Source organism: Coenobita brevimanus, chromosome 8 (assembly GCF_032717465.1).
Source record: "Coenobita brevimanus isolate Jiangsu-jjx chromosome 8, ASM3271746v2, whole genome shotgun sequence".
NCBI lineage: Eukaryota > Metazoa > Arthropoda > Malacostraca > Decapoda > Coenobitidae > Coenobita > Coenobita brevimanus.
In genome coordinates this window covers 8,287,036-8,310,608 of record NC_136961.1, presented here as the reverse complement: position 1 = coordinate 8,310,608, position 23,573 = coordinate 8,287,036, and the positions used below count along the sequence as shown (strand labels likewise).

Sequence of the window (23,573 nt, the reverse complement as noted above, 5' to 3'; positions counted from 1 at the left end):
TATACGAAGCATCTGCATAAAAAAAAAAAAAAAAAAGTTTCTCAACACATTTTTTACTAATAATGAAATCGTGTGCTGTTGTAACTTTAGGAGGCCTTATAGCACCTCAGAGGATGGATGGGTTGCTGTATGCATGTTCTTCCTTACAGCTCCTAAATCCCTTCACTTTTAATTGTCTGGAATCGTGACACAAGATTGAGAGATTGGTTTGTATTCACAGGTCTCCAGTGTGTCTGCTATAATGACTGATCCACAAAACTTACGAGATATCCAGTCAGCAGTCACACAGTCATGTGGTTTCAGCAGTGGTGCGGTTACATGCAGCGACGATGTCCAAATGTGTTACAGGTGTCACAGGTGTTACAAGTAGGTTCTGGTGCAGGTGCTGATCCAAACTCAGAGCAGAAGTACTTGATTTACTGAGCTGAGTAGTACAGGTCTGGCTTGTATGTTGCTGCTTGTGTGAGAGAGAGCATAATAATCTCCTTGCAACAACCCTGACTTAGCCATAACAGATCTAATGGTCACACAATGCATTCCTACGACTACGTCATACAAGTAGCTAACAGTAAGGCACGTCTCCCGATGTAAGGTGACAAGAAGGACGATTAAGTTACTAAAATAATATTGATAATGCATGTGTATAATAATGATAATAATAACTAGAATTCTGTAACTGTCCTACGGGCAGTCACTAGCCTCCACCTATTGTTTCTTAGTGACCTTGACCCTATTGGGGAGACTAGTTAGTTACGTATTCTTACTGTTTAGCCACAATAATGAAGCTTCGTCATGGGTTGTTTAGATCTACCTCCCTTGGGAGGACCGGGCCAAATAAGGGACCGCCATTCGTAATGTATTGTTGCTGGAGATTCGTCCACCTTCAATTTGATGAGTGGACACGGCCAGATGAAGCCTGTCAGAGCAATAAGCAAGATGGAGATCAGGGGGAGCTACTTGAAGCTGTTAAACAGTTCCAAGTTGCTCGTCAATTTTATATTCTTCATAACATTGTTGAGTATCATATCAGAGTCAAGTTCGCTCCATTCGATGACGATGTCAGTACTGGTAGGAGGAGACACTCTGGATACATGGTCGCTGGCAGGCTTGGTGGAGGGTAGAGGCAGGTCAAGGCTTGTAACAACCAGAGGTTGCCTTGTCGTCTTCCCTGTCTTGTTCTTTTCTGTCAGAGGTGATGTAGGCGAAGAAGAAGCACTTGCCTCCATGGCTGTCTGGAGGTCTTCTATGGCAGGTGTATTGCCATCAACAGTGGGTGGTGGTGACAGGGGAGGAGAGACTTCCGCGTCCTAGTGGGTGAATGAAATGGGCAAAGCAACCCTCTCCACGACTGCTGACGGTGGGTGGTGAGAGGAGGGAAGGATATCGTCCTGATTGGTGTCCATAGGCAGGGCAGGGGTGGTGGTGGAGGAAGCCGTCACCTTGTTAAGGGGAGCGTCAAGCTGCAGCCTTTTCCGCGGTGTTGTGCTGGGTTTGGGAGGCTACAGCTTCAGGGCACGATGCTCCTGACGAGGGGCTGGCTGTGCACCACGGGCGAAGCTCTGAGGGATGACAAGATGCGTAAGCCCATTCTCCTCATATATCTGGTGGAGAAGAATGAGCAGTGAATCCATGTCATCGCCACGGAACACCTTCGCCATTGCAATGCTCATGGCAACTATACTATAGTGTCGATCTCCCCAGTACATCGACGATCCTTGGGCCTGCGTCTCCAGGTTGTAGGGCGTCCCCGTGCATGGGCAGAGCCCTGCACAGCTGCACCTCCCTGCCCGGTGACGTCTTTAGCCTCCAGACCTTTCACTGTCTGGTGGAGACGGAACACAAGCGTCTCGCCCTTGCCTAACGAGTGCTGGAGGCGTCGTGCAGTCAGAGCAACGATCCCTAGGCGGTGCACCAATACATCAGCGCTGGCGTCTTGGTGCCTGATGAACCCGTACCCCTCCTTCACATTGTACCACTTCACCGTCCCTGTGATGGTCTCGGCTCGTGGGTGCTCACTGCCAGTGTTAGCCACCCTCAATAGGTTGAAGGCTGAGGCAGAAGGAGAGGCCATGGCTGGAGAGAGAGCACCACGGGCGAAGCTCTGAGGGATGCCCTAGTAATGTTCGTTCGTTCGTTTAGAGATTTCTTACCTTATACAGTAATGCAGGCCAGGCCATACATTGGCCCAGTCATTGAGGTGTGGGCTGAATTAAAAACAGTAAGGGGAAAGATAGGGCCTGGGTACTGGTCAGCACACACGCCCTGTCTTCTGGCTGGCTTGTGTGTGTGTGGCTCTTAATGTCGTTCGTTCGTTCAGAGATTCCCTGCACTTATAGAGCAGGCCGGGCCATACATTAGCCCAGTCAGTGGTTTATGGGCTGGTTAAAAAAAGAAAAAAGAAAAAAAGAAACAGTCGACTGGAGAGGACAGGACCTGGGGATTGCCCAGCAAACACGTCCTGTCTCCTGACTGGCTTTGACTTAACGTTCGTTCGTTCGTTCGTAGATTTCCTGCACCTATAGTGCAGGCCGGGCCATAGACTTTTAAGTTGTTGTTGTTGAAAGATTCCCTGCACATATAGTGCAGGCCGGGCCATACATTAGCCTGGTCAGTGGTGTATGGACTGATTGAAACACAGTAAGCAGGGTAGAACAGGACCTGGGGAAAGCCCAGCACACACGGCCTGTCTCCTGACTGGCTTTGTGGTGTGTGTGACTTTAAGTGGTAAGGTATGTTTAATATAAACAAGATCTGAAGACCGTAAGGTAATGTCAGAAATTCTTTCTGAGGGTATTCCTCTATCAAACACCAAAAGTTAAAATTAATAGCTCTCAGGATGCATGGGGGTATAACTAACACCCTAACTCACCTATTATTATCTCCTTATATCCTAGCCTAATCCCATCGATTTCGCCAAATTTTAAGCGATACTTAGCTAGATAAGTCGGAATGACAGATAATGACGGGCTTGCAGTCTTGGTTGGGTTGCATGGGTCTATCTCAGTGTTCTGGTGCCGTCAATTTACAATGCTGTCTATATAAGCTAGCTTGCACGAACGAGACTTAGGAACTAGCTGAAAAATGGCGCATCTCTCTCCTCCATTGGATTCAGAGATGCCAAATATTGTTTAATTACAGTCACGTAAATACAACGAATTGTTTCATGAAATTTACAAAGAAGGTCTAATTAAATAAGTTAATCTTAGTTCTTAGTTTTAAATAAAACTAAGCCAAACATTCAATGTATCTACTTTAAGATATATCTGACCCTCCCTTTTACACTTCACCATACCAAGCACGCGAAGTCAGGTAGCCTACATGGAATACTCTTACCATTAAAAGTATTCATACACGTATTTCCATTATGGTTGTCCATAAAAGAATAAACGCAGTAGCATTTAATTTATTCATAATAAAGACTTTTAACCAGATAACTAGAGCAAATTTCTGGGTTATTTAGCCGTTCTGATCCACCACTATACATTCTCTGGTGAATTCCTCTGCTTTTAACAGTGACAACTATATTAAAAGGTGCATATATACTGAAACACACAGGATAACTCTCTTGGGGGAAAATAGTTACCATAGTATTTGGGGCCAGGCGAAAAATTATATGTTGTATCATGTAATATGATCCATAGCTAGAAGATATCTCCACAAGTCTCCAGAACCCTGTGTTGTAGCATTTCTTGGTCACACATTACTTATAATAAAAGTTGATGCTCCAAAGAAGTTGGTTCCGCTGTCACTTATTAATTTGCCAGGACAAGACCGTCTATACTCAGTTTTTTTTTTTTTTTTTTTTTTTTTTCGAGGCGAAGATGCACTTGACAGTTTGGTGTTGATTGGCTGAATGCAACGATACTTCATAATCTCTTTACTCGTTAGCGTTATTAACTGACAACATAAATCTGAGGGGCAAATTTGAGTTGGTCAATGTTATTCGGGCATGCTGATTTCAGCCAATCATCATCAACTTGTCAAGTGAAAAAAAAAAAAAAAATGAATATAGCTGCAAATCTTCTGAATACGTTCAGGAATGTCACAGATCTTAAATCTTCTGCCATTTCTAGATGGACTGCCTTTATATAAGTGCAAGTAAACAAACATATATACACCTTACTGGAAATTCCCTCACCAATAACAGTTATAGCCCCTGTGTAATCAACTCCAGTTACTTTGAAGGACCGTTTTATATTTACCCCACCCTTTGGTAAAGCAGGTGGTCCTGGATAAGTCATTTGGTCGTTGTTCATACCTCCTACATTTAATGCAATTCTTGAGATATTTCTTAACAACCTGTCTACCCCTAGGAATCCACTGTCATTCTCGGACTCGGGCCAAAGTCTGCTGCACACCTCCATGATGAATCAATTCATGGGCTTCCTTAACAATTAACTGTACAAAATAATCAATCTTTGGTAACGGTATAGGATGCCTAGTTTGGAGAGACAAATCAGCCTTCAGTTTTGTGCCATGGCATCTAATTATATCCTTTTCTTCTAAGGATAATCCTAAATCTCTTATCAGCTTATTATTGCTGCTAGTGTCTTGGCATAAAAGGTCAAAAATCTTTCCGAAATATTTCTTTTGCAACCTTTTCACTCAATATTCCGTGGGTTCAAGTTTCTCTAATCCCACTTCCTTATTGTAAAAATCTTACAACTAATTTAGTAGCTTTCAGAAGTTGTCTTATTGATGACAATCAACTGATGTTTAGTACTTCTGGCTCAGGTACTACAGGACCCAGGTTTACAGCACTAACCTCAGCAATATTATACTGTTTCTGCTCAGGCCTTTCTTTAGTAAGTAACCATTTAGGACCTTTAAACCACAAGCCAATTTGGATCAACCTCTCTACTATCGAGCCTCTTCGGAGAAGATCAGCTGGGTTTTGAATGGAGGATACATGCATAAATTTAAATTTGGAAGTCAGTTCTTTTATAGTCTTCACTATGTTGCAGACAAAAGTATTTTTCCTGTCTTCCTTTCCTATCCAGTAAAGACAAATCTAGCTGTCAATCCATGAATAAATATCTTAAGTGGCAAGAGTAGTGGTTAAATACTTGGCCAATTTAGTTCCTACTTCAGTGGAAGCCAGTTCCATTTGAGGTAGGGTTCTTCCTATAATTGGTGGAACTCAGGCTTTGGACATAATAATTTTACTATAATCTACTGTTGCACAATAAGTTACTGTCCCATATGCCTTTTGAGAAGCATCACAAAATATATACAAATGTGATTGTTTTCTTATCTGCTTGGGAATAAATATGCTTCATGCTTGTTCAAATTCCTTTCTACTCTGTTCCCATTATTCAGCATACGTCTCACCTAATCCAGTGGGCCACTTCAACTTTTCTTGCTAAGCCTCTTCTTCTAAACATTTGCCCCTAATAACAATGGGGCTGACCAATCCCAGTGGGCCAAATAGCATGGAAATCTGACTTAACAAAGGTCTCTTGGTAAAGGTATGCCAGAGAACTTAACTGGTTTTAGACTTATTTCATCAACCCTTGTATCCCAGTTAAATCCATAACAAAGGTCTCTTGGTAAAGGTATGCCAGAGAACTTAACTGGTTTTAGACTTATTTCATCAACCCTTGTATCCCAGTTAAATCCAGTACATTTTGAGTTTTGAGAATGTCAGTATTAGGAGAGTCCTTTTATTTTCTATTCCTAAAAAGCGGTGAATTTGTATTCCAGTTCTGTAACACCAAATTTGCCTTTCTACTTTCGGAATTGGCTATATCATAAGCCTTCAGGGCTTCCGTCTCTGCATCAGCAGTACCTTGTAAATTATCCATATAGAAGGCCAGCCCTATTTCTGGGCATGTGGCATTCTCAAAATGATGCTTCAAAGTGTTGCATAGTAGGAGGGATTAGCACAAGAGCCAAAGAGCACCAATTGTACGCAGTAAGTTTTCAAAGGGCTATCCTTATTTTGAGGGTCTTGAGGCCATAGGAATTTTGTAATTTTCCTCTCCTCTTCTCTCAGTCCTATTCCGAGAAACGCCTTACTGTTTAAGTAAGGACAAGGATTCTCTCTAAATTTAATAATATATTTCCCAACATCTCTGTTAGTGTAGGTCCACAGTATAGGCAGTCGTTCAAGCCAACTAATTCTTTGGACGCTCTACTACTACAGTTTAAAACTATCGTTATGGGAGTTGTTACTGAATCCTTGCTGACAGCGTGATGTGGTAAATAATGTCCATCTTCATGATTATCAGGTACTTCTTCATCTTCTATAAATTTATTCTTCAATAGATCCATTATAATCATCATCATCATCATCATCATCATCCGGACCTCTTTTCCCAGCCTACGGCTGGGTGACGAGTAGCAATGTCCAGACAGCCCAAATTTGCCCAGTCCAATGGGCCACGCTTCCATTCATTCACCCTTCAAGCCCCCGGAATCCTGGCTTCATCTAATATGCCAAAAACATTCATCACGTTCTGTAGCTTCACATAAACGTATCCGGTAGAGTCAGTCCAGACGCTGTCACATTAAAAAAGGGTTGTGAAATCCCTGATCATGCACTTCTCCTCACAATACTCATCCAGCCAGCTCGATCTCATGTCAGTTCCCTAGCCTCACCGACTTCCAAACCTCTCTTCCTCACACACTCATCCACCATATCCCTCCATCTTCTCTTAGGCCTACGTCGGCTTCTCCCTCCTTCGATTTCGCATAGATATACTGTACCTTTTTCACCTCTATTGTTATCCGTTCTCTCCACATGACCATACCATCTCAGTACACTCACTTTGATTCCGGTGTTCACAGACTACCTCACTCCAATCTTCACGAATCTCTGTACGCCACATAAAGTACGTTCCTCAGCAGCCTCATCTCCATTGCTCTCACTCTTGAGTTTTCATTTTCATGCCACACCATAGTCTCACATCCATATGTTAAAGTTGACACTAACACTCCTTCATGTATTCCTCATGCACCTGCAACACTCAAGCCTGTGTCTTATCACGGCCTTCATTGCACCCGGCTACTTTCCTTCCTTGTGTAACCCTATTCTCCACCTCTTTTGCACATTTTCCTCTGTTTTCTATCACTGCATTCAGGTATCTGAACTCTCTCACCGACTCCAGTCTCTCTCCATTGACTGTAACATCGCACTGGGAGTCACCTTCTCTCTCAGTAACCATCACTTTACTCTTTTCTACACGTGCTTTCAGGGCATGACGCTCACAGACATCAGCAAAACTCTGCACCAGTCTACCAAGTACTTCTCCGATATTAGCAAGTAGCACTGCATCATCAGCATACAACAAATTTTAGATACTCCATCCATCACCATTCATTACCAAAACCATTCCTTTCTCCATTACTCGTGTTTTTACTTCTCTCATCACCCCATTGATATATATATTGAACAACCAGGGGGACATCACACAACCTTGTCGCACGCGCACATCGATCGTGAACCATTCATTTAGATGCCCTTTTACCATTACACGTGCTTCACTACCATCATAAAAACTTTTGACGGCACCCAGCAGCATACCATCTACACCGTGCATGCGTAAACCTTCAACAATCCTTCTCTGTCTAGTCTGTCGTACGCTTTTCCCAGATCCACGAAATCAACAAACACCTTATAGTCCTTCTCACAAGCTTTCTCTACTATCTGTCTCACCGCAAATATGTGATCCACACATCCTCTGCCACTCCTAAAGCCACCCTGTTCCATTATAGTATTATCATATAATGTTAGATGTTCTGGTTTGTCTCTCAACTTTCTTAGAAGAAAATTTAACTGAACCTCAGTAGCTTGGTAATTTGTTGGAAACTCCAAACGGTTTAATTTCCATGGTAATCCCGTCTAGTATTGTCCATCTTTAAATTCCACAGACTGATCATACAAGTCCATGCTTACTTTTTCCTCAGGGTTTGGTTCTTCTGGATGTATTTCCACACCATCCAAAAGTCCCACAATTTGTGTACAGGTTCAATTTTCTCATCCAGTAAGTCATATGAGTTAGTTCTTATTCTGCACCAATTCTAGCTACCATCAATGACTGAGTTGGGGTAACAAAGCCTGAGTGTACCAATTTGGCCTCTCCTCTGGCTTGCTTCGGAAAAGGCAATTGACCGACAATAAGTTTACCTCCTGGACTCTTGAACATCTGTACTTGATTCTTCAAGAAAGTCCTATGTAGAAATCTTCCACTGTAATCTGACTCATTGATCATTTTTATGGGACCCACAGTGTCTGATTTCACAATCTGTTTAGCCAACTTTATCCCTAAGCTCTGTAGATGATCAGAGGTTTCATTCAGTCCATCAATATATATATGTTTTTTCAGTCTCATCCAGTCAGCTGCTGTTATACAGTATTTATACCGGACAAGCTGTATTAAGAGTCTAAGTAAGTCAAAGGACTGTGCTTTCTCAGTAGTTAAAAACCTTGTAATGGCTAGATTTACCATGATTATAATGGGTAACGTTCATTTTTCTACATTTTCAGCAGAAACGAAGGTTTCCTGTGCACCATCAACAAAATGAGTAGATGCTGGTACCCTCTTATCTTCTCTCATTACCTTCACATTTGCAACTGGAACTGCAGCTGGCATTGTTACTGGACTATTTGATTTTGCAACAGTCATATTGACACTTGTGGGTTTTGGAACCTCATACTTGACCATCCTTGGACACAAAGCACTATGATGATTTCCTTTTCTGCACTTGGAATAAAGATTCAGTCTACTTTTACAGCCTGTGGATGTGTGTCCTGAATTCATACAAATCATGCAACCCCCCCAGTTCATTCAGCCTCACTATTCTAGAGGCATAATCAGATAATTCTGGCGAAAAAAAAAAAAAAAAAAAAAAAGAACATGGAATGTTATTCACTACAAATTACACAACCTTCCTTACCATGGAAGTTTTTACCTCTACCATCTTCCGCTTGTCCATTCTTTGTGCTTGGTAATTTCTATTCTGATTTTAAAGAGCTAGTAAAGGTGCCAACATCCTGCTTATTTACAGGCTTAACTGAGACTTATGTAGGTTTCACAGTAAGTTGGTATGTGGCCCTTTTCTTTACTTCAACCTTCGGTTTGCTTTCAGAAGGCTTCACTGTTTTTAGCAACGGTTTGCAAAGTTGCATCAAACCATCCTCAATCTCCTCATTGGAGAAATTATCTTCTGATACCTACCATATAATGTATCCTTGGTTCTCGATATCAACTTTAAGGATACAGTTCTAGAAAGCAACCAATCTACTGCTTTTATATCTTCGTAAATACCTAAAGCTTTTAAATTACAACTCACTGCAATCCCAAAGTTTTGCAGAGAATCAAAAGCGTGTTTATTTATGGGTAATTCAATTAGAGTCTTCAGCAATTGGGTAACGACCTGGTCCCCATCTTCATAATTCTGTCTAAGGATAGTCAGAACAGCCTCATAATCATCCTCTTGAACAGGTAATTCATTTATCAACATATAAGGCGTACCCTTGACCTCTCCTAACAGACATGAGAATTTACTAACCTTGGAGAGGTCTGTTCTGTCATGGACTAAGTATTTAAAGTTAACCTACAAAGATATTCAAATTTGCTCCACATTAATCTCTGGGAGAGTAATTTCTGGTAGTGAGGCTTTACAACACAGGTCCACATCTCGTGTTTCTGCAGAAAAATTAGCTAATTTTGTTTCATGCAACTTTGCGATTGTTACATATTCTTCTAGGTTACATATACTTCGTACTTTCTGATTCACACCGATCTTTATCATCTTCCTTCATAATAGCTGCTTCTAAGCTGCTATAAATTTCTTCATATTTAGTCCATCTGTCTTTTAAGATGTTCAGAAGACTTAATTTCCCTTTTAACAGTGGTACTTCCTCTAATGAATCTTTACAGTCATTTATAGGTCTTGTTACCCCACCTGCGTTACCACTCGTACTTCTTTAACAATGAAATGGATAATTTGGATGATTATCTTACAACCTCGAAAATCCTTTATATTTACTTTATATTTAAATGACCGTGGGGAAGATTTTGAACCTTTCCCCCTGCACTGTTAAACTGCTTGAGTTATACTGTTGTCCCAACAATCATAACCCCACCTAATAAACAACTAAACTAACCTGAGCTCTGATACAGTTAGTTCTTAAAAATTCCATTGGACCACCTATGGCTTCTACCGCAAAGAAGTTGTCCTTCATACTTTCTATATAGTTTACGAATTTCACTAGGACAGCCTCTCTACTTTGACGTTCCAAAGAATACCGTCAGCCTTAAGAGTTGCCTGGAATGGTTTGGAGTTAAAATGGTTAAAGTCTCTTCCGCTGCACATTCTCTGCAACTTCCGATTAACGGCCTTGCCGACTAATTTAAATGTGCCATAACTAACTGGTGCACCATAGGGTAGATTCCTAGGCTCGAGAAGAGTTATGGGTGCAGAGGACTTACACGGCCCTTCAACAGCCCAAATAACGACAATGATATTCTCCTTGGTGTCATTAACATCCACATCCTCATAAACATTATCTTCTCTCAAAAAAAAGAAGAAGAAAAAAAAAAAGATAGTACGGTGGTGTTCTCAATCCAGAAAAGCATTTAGTCGTTCATCACTTGAAAAGGAAGTAGCATTTCCACCCGGAGTCCGATATAATTATACGTATTTCTGTGTCTGGCACCTCTACCACGCTCAGAGTCGGACTATGCCCCAGGAAAGCAACCTTAAAACCGCTTAAAGCCTCTGGACACATCTGCATTCCTCACTGCACAAACGAATCAACTTTCTGTGAGTATTCTTCTGTCGACCATCAAACGTTAAAATTTAGTAACAGGAGTCTCTCAGAATGAGTTGGGTATAACTAACACCTAACTCACCTATTATTATCTCCTTATATCCCAGCCAGTTCCCTTCGAATTGGCCAAATCTTAAGTGATACTTAGCTAGATAAGTTGGAACGACAGATAATGACAGGCTTGCAGTCTTAGTTGGGGGTTGCGTGGGTCTATCCTAGTGTCCTGGTGCCTTCTATTTACAATGCTCCCATCAGCTAGCTTGCATGAACGAGACTTAGGAACTAGCTGAAAAATGGAGCCTCTCTCTCCTCCATTGGATTCTGAGATGCCAAATATTATTTGATTTCAATCATCTAAATACATTGCACTGCTTCATGAAATTTTCAAGGAAGGTCTAATTTAAGAAGCAAATCTTTGTTTTAAACAAAACTACGCCAAACATTAATTTTATCTACGTCAAGATATATAAGACCTTCCTTTTTCCACCTCACCAAACCAGGCATGCCAGTCAGGTACAGTCACGTTCATAAAAAAGGACTCGCATCTACCCGTTTGGTCTGTTGTGTTCATTCTTGGTGATATATGGAACTTTCTGCCTTATTGTCTGGTGCACTGATGATATGTGCACCAGGCATTAAGTGAAACTGTTCTGCATCTCACCAGTAGCTGACACTGCAGCAGCTAATACGAGCAGGAGTGGATCCACATTTTTATGAACATGGCTGTACATGGAATATTCCTATCATTATAAGATTTTATATATATATATATATATATATATATATATATATATATATATATATATATATATATATATATATATATTATTGCCAGACGCCTTACGCCTTAATCTCTTATACGGGGTGGCCACAAACAAATCGCTTCCAAGTCACTCTGTCCCCCGCCATTTCACTGCCCTGCTCCCAATTCACGCACACCCTCTCTCATATACCTCTCCACTCCATCCCTCCACCTCATCCATGTTAAATGCATTAGTATATTCATAATAACACTATTAACCAGAAAAGTAGAGCAAATCTCTTGGTTATTAAACCGTTTTAATTCAGCTCTGTACTTTCTCTGGTTAATTCCACTGCCTTTAACAGGGACAACTGTATATAAAGGTGCACATATACTGCTACACACAGAATATCTTCCCCGGACGGAAACAACATCCACAAGCAACTTCTTGCGTAACATCCTGGAATCATCGGAAGACTTTGAGGCCGGAATTATAATAATGGCTTACTCATTTCGATTATGTAGCCACTATATAATAACGTTACCATGTAGGGGGATGTAGGTATAATATAAGGAATATCTGAACACCCTAAGGTAACTACTTATGTAACATCAACAAGGGATCTGGCAAAGGTGTCGAAGAATGCATGTATCTTCCATTTCTTACAATGACCCTGACTCCATTAGGGGAGATTTGGATTTTTTTTTTCCTATAAGCAATGGCCCGTGTCAGGACGCATAACCTGGGGCCATCAGATTCCTTGTGCAGTCTCTGGTTCTCCTGGAATTGCTGCGAGAGTCTGAGGCGAGAATAATAATAACAATACCAGCAAAAACTAGTCTCCATATCTAGGTAGTAGATGGAAACTAATAAGACAATAAACTTAAATGAATAGTAGATGGCCGCGATACCTATAATAAAAGCACAACAATTCAACAAAGAATTGGCTACGATAAAGGTAAGTGAATGATATAATAACTGGGGGATGGGGGGAGGAATGTGATAGATGTGTATGTATAAAGACAGAAAAGTCATAAAATTAGTTAAAAGTATGATGAAATTAGAACAAATAACAATCTGTTGTGTGAAAATAAACATTAGTGAATATACGAAAGGAAAACTATGACAACATGGGTGTTAAGATAATTGATACATTATTTTGATAAGGAATAAAACATCTATAATTTATAGGCTCCTCTGTGTCTTCGTGAAGATTTAAGGCCTCGTCATAACCAGACAGCAAGGTGCATAAAAAGTCTAGAATGCAATCAGCATTTTCCAGATTTTCAGAGTGCATAAGCAAAACATTCCAGACTTTCCTGGAATGTTTAATTCACCATGCAATTAACTGTGCCTGAATGTCCACAGAAAGGAACAACTTGAGCAGTTTCTTACTGCACACTATATTTATCTACAGTACCTGTGTGTGTGTGTGTGTGTGTGTGTGTGTGTGTGTGTGTGTGTGTGTCCAGTACAACTATTAAAAATAGGTAGTGGTGGAGGTGGTGGTGCTGCCGTTGGTGGTGGTGTTGGCACTGACGGCAGTGGTTAGGATGTGGGTGGTGGTGGTGGGCCAGGTGCTGTCATGTCCCCAGTGTAAACTACCCCCAACCTGGCTCAGACTGCATACTGTTCACATCTTTTTCAGGTTTAACAAGTTTCACTGTTTTTCCTGTTGGAGTCTCTTCTGAGGTGTACGTATCCCAACCTGCCACCATTTGTTACAGATGTCGCAGGTAGGTTCGGGTGCAGGGGTGAAGCAGACTCAGGATGAAGGTACTTGATCTACTGAACTGAGTAGTACACATCGAGTGCGTATGAAGTCTGAGCTGCTACTGGTGTGAGAGAGACTGCAAGACTTTGATGAGCTTGCAACATCCCTGACTTAGCCACAACAGATTTCCTAACTGTTATACACTGCATTCCTGCAACTACATCATACAAAACACTATACAGTATGTAGACTAAGGCATTTTCTCTGCTCAGACCAACGCCTTTGCGTTACCCAAGGGATAACAGTATCACTGCTGATACCAGTAGGAGTGTGACAGCTGACTGGATAGCTTGTTAGTACTTGTGCATCAGACATATGGTGGACACATTGCCCTCCATCTGTAAGAATGGGCCATTTTCCAAATTTAAGCTTTGGAAGCCAGATTGATGGGACACCCTGTAATTTGGCTGTGAAGTGTTTGGCAGCTACAGTATTGAAAGTATGAGCCTAGGCAAATAGTCTTATACACAACTCTCGTCAGCTAAGGAGACTCTGTAGCAACTCATCCTTATCACATTCTGCTTACAGCTAATCAACAGTCTCTAATCGCAGAATTCTATAATCCTCCTTACCTCAAGAGTGAAAGGCTTGATAAAACCTGCCATGTCGCTCTCCATAGGGGCTCTGGCCATAAGGATAGCGTTGTTCTCACTGTACAGAGGCACAGAGAAGTCACACACAGTCTCTCGGGAGTTGGTGACACCGAAAGGGCCCACAGCCATCTCCACGTCCTTTCATTTAAAAGTAGAATGAAAAATTGTGAGTTATTAGTTCCGGTAGGTGGGGACGCTCACCATCCACTCGCTCGATGTAGTACTGTTCTCGGGTGACTATCCTTTACTCCCTTCCTACTTTTCTTTCTTCCTGTTCTTTCTTTCTTTCATCCTTTCCTCGTCCACCTGTTTACAGGTGACTCTACACTGAGTGACAAGCCAAATGGTTTCCATTTACTACGTTGGGTAGTAACCATATAACAAACTTAGGCGCCTGGTGGTTTAGTGGGTAATTAGGGCACTCTAATCGGATTGAGCCTGTCAGGTTTATATCCTAGGAGTGGTTGGAGTTAACTTGTCACATAATGCCACTCAGGGATAAATGAGGCAGGTCACTCTCATCTTAAATGTCAGGACCGACTTCCCAAGCCCCGGACTCCTACGCACTTCAGAGGGCAACACAGGATTAGATGATGTATGTATCTATGTACATTTATAAATATCTATCTATCTATCTATCAATATATATATATATATATATATATATATATATATATATATATATAGATAGATAGATAGATAGATAGATAGATATTGATATACAGATATGTATAATAATTATGAGAGAGAGAGAGAGAGACTGATATATAGAAATATATATAATATATATAATAGGCATTTATATTATACTATATATATATATATATATATATATATATATATATATATATATATATATATATATATATATATATATATATTTATATATATATAGAATCTAAAGGTGAATGTAGGGAAGAGTAAAGTGATGGTCTTTGAGAGAGGTGAAGTCAGTGAATGTACAGCGAGTTGGATGATGAGGAATTGGAAAATGTGAGTACGTTTAAGTACTTGGGTAGTGTGATGAGTAAGGATGGAGGTTTGAAGGGTGAAGTGCTTGAAAGGGTAGAGCAGGGAAGAAAGGTTGCTGGTTCCTTGAAAGCAGTGATAAGAAACAGGGAAGTGAGCATGGAAATGAAAAAGTTACTACATGACAGTGTTGTGATACCAACTATAACGTATCGACGTGAAGCTTGGACGTTGTTGGAATGACACAAGTCAAGAGTGAGTGCAGTGGAAATGAGTTATTTAAGAGGTGCCTGTGGAGTCACATGGAGAGACATTCTGACAAATGAGGATATAAAGGAGCGTTGTGGTGTGGATGTGGATGTGATAGGAAGCGTTATGAGGAACACACTGAGGTGGTTTGGCCATGAGGAGAGGATGGAGGGTGAAAGACTGACGAAGAGAGTGTATGTGATTAGGTGGAGGGGGGAAGAGGGAGGGGGAGGCCGAGGATGAGATGGAGGGATGGGGTGGAGAGGTATATGAGAGAAGGGGGTGTGAGTTGGGAGCAGGGCAGTGAAATGGCGGGGGACAGGGCGATTTGGAGGCGATTTGTTTGAGGCCACGCCGAACGGGATTAAGGCGTCTGGCAAAATATATATATATATATATATATATATATATATATATATATATATATATATATATATATATATATATATATATTGTTACGGAACAGAGAAAGATAATGTACACTTTAAGTTAGAATACTAAAAATCACTACTGTCCCGTAAAGTTCCAGGTTCAAAACAAAAGAGTTAGGTAAAATTACAAGTTAAATTTTAATGCTCAAACTAACAACAAAACATTCAGGACTCATATGGATAATGTAATGTCAAAAAAAAAAAAAAAAGGTTAAATATATGACTAACTGCAATAGCCTCTATTAACACGAAATTAGCATGAGTAAATTTATCTAAGTCAGCCCTGATAAAATGACAATACACTGGGTAATGCTCAGTTAATGCAAGATAAATTATTACAGATACAAACTATTATTAACAATTGGCTGACAAAAAAACCTTACATTAATAACAAAAACCTTACTAGGCCTAAGAATTAACACCATATGCTACACAGTACAAGAAAAAATGCAACAACACTTATACTCAAATTACACAGCTGCTAGATGGCTGGAGACTTCCTGAGCACTCACTGTACAGGGGAGGACAGAGATGTGAACAAAATGAGGAGTAGATCTAAGTGGCAATAATGCAGAGACTGAGCTCATTAATAGGGGCCGGCAGAGCTTGATACAACTCGTAAGAAGGACGCGCAAATGAAGCCATGGGGACAAAGAGTTGACAATCCTGCTCTGAACAACAGAAAGAACGACTTACTTTACTATAAGGGTAGAAGGGGGGAGTGAGGTAGATTACGCTCGTGATCAAACATGCAGCATACTGTACGTTAGAATTACACAAAGGATGATGAAATCATAGGCTATGTAACACCTCCCCACAAAGAAAAAGAAATTTACAAAGGAAATTTCTTATTACTCTAAAACAATCTTTCTAAAGTCTAGATAAGCAATCTGCAATAACATTTCTTTCTCCTTGACATGTTGTATGTCTAATGAATACTCCTGAAGAAGTAGACTCCATCTTGTCAATCTCTGATTTTTATCTTTAAACTTACTAAGGAATTTCAGTGGGTTATGATCGGTATAAATGATTATGGGATCAAAACCAGAACACAAATAAAATGAAAAATGCTGTAAACCCAAAAGCAAGGCCAAAAGCTCTTTCTCAATAGTTGAGTAGTTCTTTTGAGGTGGAGTGAACTTCTTATTGTAATAAGATACAGGATGTTCAATACCCTGATCATCCTCTTGCAGCAAAACAGCCCCAGCTCCTGTATCACTTGCGTCAACAGCCATCTTAAAAGGCTTAGCAAAATTTGGAGTAGCGAGCACTGGCTGACTTAATAGGATACCTTTAAGTTTGTTGAAAGAGGATTCACAGTTATCTGTCCAGACAAATTTAACTCCCTTTTTCAGTAGGTCTGTAAGTGGTGATACAAGAATAGAAAAGTTAAGAACAAATCTCCTGTAATAACCTACCATTCCCAAAAATCTTTGTAGCTCTTTCCTACTTTTAGGTCTGGGAAAATCACTTATAACCTGAACCTTAGCTCCTGATGGTGCAACATGTCCATCACCAATTACGTACCCAAGGTACTGAACTTTAGCTTGACCAAACTCACACTTTGATAAATTAGCTACAAGATTAGCCTGAACCAAACGGTCAAGAAATTTACTGACATGGCATAGGTGATCTTTCCAGTTGTCACTGAAGATTAATACATCATCAATATAAACAACACACCCTGCCAAACCCTCTGTTACAACATTCATGAGCTTCTGAAAAGTGGCTGGTGCATTCTTCATACCATATGGCATTACAGAACATGCAAAAGTCTTTCCTAGTGTTACAAAACATGAGATCTCCCTAGCACGTTCAGTCATAGGTACTTGCCAGTATCCCTTTAACAAATCAAACTTACTTATGTACCTAGCCTTTCCGATCTTGTCTATGCAATCTTCCACGCGAGGGAGAGGGTAAGTGTCTGTTTTGGTTATCTGATTAACACGTCTCTAGTCGATGCAAAGCCGCTGTGACCCACCTGGCTTAGGGACTAGAGTGACAGGAGAACTCCACTCGCTCTGACAGGGCTCAATCATCTTGTGGTCCAACAGGTAGCCAAGCTCCTTCTAGATGAGAGGAACTTTCACTGGGTTCACACGGTAAGGAGGCAGTTTAATTGGCTTTGCGTCTCCAACATCGACATCATGCATCAACACAGTGGTTCTTCCTGGAGTGGCACAGAACACTTGCGGGTACTCCTGCCGTAATGCCGAAAACTCCTGCCTTTCCTCGGGAGCTAGATGAGAAAGCTTAGTCTGGAGATCATTCATGATATCAGGATTCTTCCCCAAACTATCACTCAGGCTCGTGCTGCATGGGAGAACTTCACTTGCAGACTCGGGTGGAACAGCTACAGTGCAGACTGGGTTATTTTCCTCCTGCCTGTGATATAACTTTAGCATGTTGATGTGACAAAGTTGCTTGTTCTTTCTACGATCTGGTGTGGCGATGACATAATTGACATCACTGAGTTTCTTCTCCACGAAATAAGGACCACTAAACTTGGCTTGAAGAGGTTGCCCATGCACCGGTAGCAGAATCAAAACCTGATCTCCTGGCTGACAGTGGCGTAACCTGGACTTCTTATCATACCAAGTTTTCATCTTCTCCTGAGCAGCTCCTAAATTCTCTCTCGCCAGCTGTAAAGCAGTGGACAGCCGTTCTTTGAACTTCATCTCATACTCCAGCAGGTTGACGTATCTTCCTCCGACAGCCAGCATTCCTTCAGTAGCTTAAGGGGTCCTCTTACTTCATGGCCAAACAGTAGTTCAAAAGGTGAGAAGCCCAGTGATTCATTTGGAGATTCTCTTGCGGCAAATACAACGAATGGAAGACCTTTATCCCAGTCTTTCTGATGTTCCAAACAGTATTTCTTGAGGATCGATTTGAGTGTTTGATGATATCTCTGCAACGCTCCTTGAGTCTGGGGATGGTAAGCTGAAGACGTGATCTGGGTGATGCCCAACTCTTTCAGAGACAGCTTGAAAACATTTGACATGAAATTACTTCCCCGGTCTGACTATACCTCCTTGGGCAGACCAAACTTTGTGAAGAACCCTAGCATTTCCTTAACCACGTTCTTTGCTGAGATATTTCTAAGTGGAATGGCTTCAGGATAACGAGTAGCCATATCAATCAGGGTCAACACATAAGAAAATCCTGAAGAAGTCTTAGGAAGAGGGCCCACAATATCCACCAACACACGGGTGAATGGCGCCTCAAAAGGAGGAATGGGAACTAGAGGTGCAACCTTTTCGGTCTGATTACACTTCCCCACAACTTGACAGGTGTGACAAGACTTACAATACCAGGAAACATCCCTGAAGATACCTGGCCAGTAGAAGTGTGTCAAAATGCGTGCCACAGTCTTCCTCACTCCAAGGTGTCCTGCCAAACTGGAATCATGAGACACTCTAATGACATCCTGCCTACAAACACGAGGGATGACAACTTGATGCACAAACTCCCATTCACAGTCGGCTGATGCTGTTGGGGGTCTCCACTTCCTCATAAGTACTCCTGACTTTATATAATAACAAGTAGAAGCACCAGCTGACTCTTCCTCACTGCAAGCAGAGTTAGCTAGACCTTTCAACTCAGGGTCAGCAACCTGCAATTCAACCAACTCTTGACGAGACAAATTATCAACACTACGGGGTACTGCCTCATCTGGTGAGTGGTCCAAATTAGCAAGAAAAGTGTCAGCTAGGATAACATCATCATCATCATTATCCTCTAAGTCACCAGTAACTTTAGACTTAGCCCTAGTGACAGCACATGCAGGGAACACATCAGGGACATCACAATCCTGGGCCGCAGCCACTGGCTCACTAGACAACTGAGGAGCTGGACACACTTGACTTCCACCAATATCATTTCCAAGTAAGAAAGTTACACCTGACATTGGGAGTGTCTCAACCAACCCAACCATAACAGAACCATTAACAAAACCAGACTCTAAATTCACTCTGCACAGAGGGACAGAGAAGTAATTATTCCCTACACCTTGTAAGATTACAGTTTCATCAGAGGAATTAACATTAGAGCCTAGAACACTGGTTAGCATAAGGGATTGGCAAGCACCTGTATCACGATATATTTTAACTGATTTCCTGTCATTACTGTCCAGAGGACTGACAAAACCATCAGACAGGAAATTAGCAAATGAACTCTTGAGAGTGTCACCCACGTTACTGCTCAAAAGAGGAGCTTCATCATGAGAATTTAATTTACCCCTCAAAGCAGGTTCAGTTAACTCAGTTAAAGAATTCTGGGAACTCTCAAGGGTGGACACTAGACCAATTGACTGAATATTTAAAGACTCCTTTTTGTTCACATCACGCTGTCTCCTGAAACATTTCTCCGTAGTATGACCAAGCTTACTACAATAAGTACATTTACTTTTCTGAAATCTAGAGGTGGAGCTGGTATTTACTTGCTGAGAAACATCGTCTTTATTCTCTTTCCTGTTACCTGTACTCTGAGTAGATGCAACGTACTTACTCTCAGCTTTCCTTTTTTCTTTAGAATATCTCTTGTGAGTGAGAACATATTCATCAGCTAAAACTGCAGCATCAGACAAATTATCTATTCTTTTCTCATCAAGATATAGGCTTACATCTTTGCTAATACACCTTTTGAAGTCCTCCAGCAAAATCATCTGCTTAAATTTGTCAAAATCAGAATCCACATTCTTAGAATTTAACCACTGCTCTAACAGATCTTCTTTGATTTTTGCATACTCAACATGGGATTGCTTATCTTGCTTATAAGTTGTCCTAAATTTTACTCTATAGGCTTCAGGAACAAGCTCATAGGCCTTAAGAATCAAGCTCTTAACGACATCATAATTATCAGATTGATCCTGAGGCAAAGATGCATAAGTTACTTGAGCTGTACCGGTGAGAACAGTTTGAAGGAGTACTGGCCAATACTTTTTGGGCCAATTAAAACCTGTAGCTACCCTCTCAAACAACTGAAAATACTTTGTTAAATCAGATTCATTAAAAGGAGGGACAAGTTTAACATTTTTAGCCACATCAAAATCATCAGAGCTAGATGATCCAGTTCCACCTTGTTTCATGCGATACTCATGATCTGCCTGAATTCTAGCAAGTTCAACTTGTGCCTGAAACTCAGCCTCCTGAATACGAGCCTGAGACTCCGCCTTCTTAGCCTGAGACTCAACCTCCTTAGCACGAGCCTGAAACTCAGCTTCCTTAACACAAGCCCCCTGCAGAGCTAGCTGTAACTTAGCTACTCGTATTTCAATCTGCGTTTGCTCATTTGGAAGAGTTATATTAAACAAGCTTTTATTAATCATGTCAACAATTTGATCTTTAGAATGATGAGAGTGAACTGCAATTCCCAATTGTTGAGCAACAAGCTTAAGTTCATTCTTTGTTCTGTTTTCTACATCACACACTGTTTGCACATTTGACAAAAAATCTTTGGCTTCATCAAGCGTAGTAATAGTAAACATCATGAATAAATCACAGTCACAAAATATCAAGCAATATCCTTATGATAATATCCTGAATATCCTGATAAGAGGTCGCCAAATTTATGTTACGGAACAGAGAAAGATAATGTACACTTTAAGTGAGAATACTAAAAATCACTACTGTCCCATAAAGTTCCAGGTTCAAAACAAATGAGTTAGGTAAAATTACAAGTTAAATTTTAATGCTCAAACTAACAACAAAACATTCAGGACTCATATGGATAATGTAATGTCAAAAAAAAAAAAAAAAAGGTTAAATATATGACTAACTGCAATAGCCTCTATTAACACGAAATTAGCATGAGTAAATTTATCTAAGTCAGCCCTGATAAAATGACAATACACTGGGTAATGCTCAGTTAATGCAAGATAAATTATTACAGATACAATCTATTATTAGGGGAGGGACTTTCTATCCTGCTCCTGACCTGGAGTGAGAATCCAGCACCTGAAGAAAGAAGTTACAGGAAGCTAAGAGTATGAGACACACACCCTCGCTTCATACACTGCTGTGCTGAACCGGAAATATGGCTGCTAAAGTTGTGGGCCAGGTGCGTTGGTTCCACGTACGGAAGGGGTTTGGCTTCTTGACTCGCCGGGACACGGGGGACGACATTTTTATACATCGTTCGTCCATAGTGGCCCCCAACCCTTCCCACCCTGTGCCTTCGGTTGAGGCTGGTGAGGTTGTGGAGTTCGTCGTGATGGCGGGAGATAAGGGTCCTGCGGCTGCCTCCGTCACCGGCCCTGCTGGCCAGGCGGTGCGGGGCTCTCACCACGCCCTCCCCCGTCGTCGGCGCCGTCGTCAGCCTCGGTCTCCCTCTGCTGCTTCTGCTTCTGCCTCTGCCTCTTCTGCTTCCACCCTAGTCACCATGTGCGTGGAGGTTGCTAAGGCTTTCTCGGGGGGTGATATGGCAGTTCTCGCCCAGCGCCTGCCCGCCATCTTCCAGGCAAATGGGCTTCCTGCCATACTCATCCCAGAGTCTTTCTCCTCCCCACCTGTGGTGCGGAAGAGGCCTTGGAGGAGGGCCCCTCGTCGTCCTTCGGGGCATCCTATGACCTCCACCAGCTTGGTCCCGAGGGTGCTGCAGCTGCAGCCCTCAACTCCACCTACAAGGCTCCAGCTGGCCGGACGTTCAGTCTCTCGCCAGTCTGCCCCGCTGCCACTACCCGTGGTACCTATGGAGGTTGGGGATGCGGCGTTGCCTTCCCCACCTAAGGCTGCTGTTTCTGATGCCCTTGTCTCCCCTGCTCCTACCGTGGTACACGACGAGGTGGAGTCTGCTCCACCTACGGGGCTGGCTCCAGTGGATCAGGAGCCTTCTGGTCCAGTTCATCACCTCACCTGGGCAGACTTTGCCGCCCTTGATGAGTCAGAAATGGACTCCGTGTATCGCTATCTTCACGAGTACGAGGACTCTGCCCCTGTGACTCCAGATGAGAAAGACTTTTCCAAGGGCGATTTCCGGCGGGCTATGCTCTCCTTCACCGAGCTGCGCCGGGGATCCCTCCAGACCATCAAGGACCCTGACGAGGTGAAAATCCTCAACCATATCCTCCATGGGGTGCAGTCTATCTCTACATCCGACTCCGCCTCTGCCACCAGCTCGGTTTAACTTACATCCTGTGCCCTTCTTCCTGCCATGTTTACGTCCTGTGCCCTTCTTCCTGCCTCGTTCGCCTTTGTGTCTTAGAGTGACTGTTTTCAATGATTTTGGACTTTTTAAAATTTTGTTGTCTATAATAATAGATCGTTTGGCCTAATACCCAAAATAGTGGGTGATGGCCATTAAAAAAAAAAAAAAAAAAAAAAAACTATTATTAATAATTGGCTGACATAAAACCTTACATTAATCACAAAAACCTTACTAGGCCTAAGAATTAACACCTTATGCTACACAGTACAAGAAAAAATGCAACAACACTTATATTCAAATTACACAGCTGCTAGATGGCTGGAGACTTCCTGAGCACTCACTGTACAGGGGAGGACAGAGATGTGAACAAAATGAGGAGTAGATCTAAGTGGCAATAATGCAGAGACTGAGCTCATTAATAGGGGCCGGCAGAGCTTGATACAACTCGTAAGAAGGACGCGCAAATGAAGCCATGGGGACAAAGAGTTGACAATCCTGCTCTGAACAACAGAAAGAACGACTTACTTTACTATAAGGGTAGAAGGGGGGAGTGAGGTAGAACACGCTCGTGATCAAACATGCAGCATAGCCCAGTACGTTAAAATTACACAAAGGATGATGAAATCATAGGCTATGTAACAATATATATATATATATATATATATATATATATATATATATATATATATATACATAAATCTATCTATCTATCTATATTTATTTATCTATCTATCTATATAATATATCTATCTATCTATCTATTTATCTCTCTATCTATCTATCTATATATATATATCCCACTGGATCCCAGAGCTGCTGGATGAGGCACCGTGCTGGGAGGGTACTATCATAGGCGTACCGCCCCCCGCCTATCGACTCAGTCGCGAAGCTAAT

At 41.6% G+C, this 23,573-nt stretch overlaps 1 protein-coding gene across 1 annotated transcript in view; it reads right to left on the bottom strand.

The window, feature by feature from the left end:
• Window positions 1-23,573, bottom strand: part of LOC145406408 (glutamate receptor-like) — an 88,609-nt gene that overhangs the window by 63,658 nt on the left and 1,378 nt on the right. Inside the window, exon 4 of the mRNA XM_080277568.1 lies at window positions 13,867-14,025. Within this exon, the coding sequence (XP_080133694.1) occupies window positions 13,867-14,025 (159 nt within the window). The remainder of the gene's footprint in view (window positions 1-13,866; window positions 14,026-23,573) is intronic.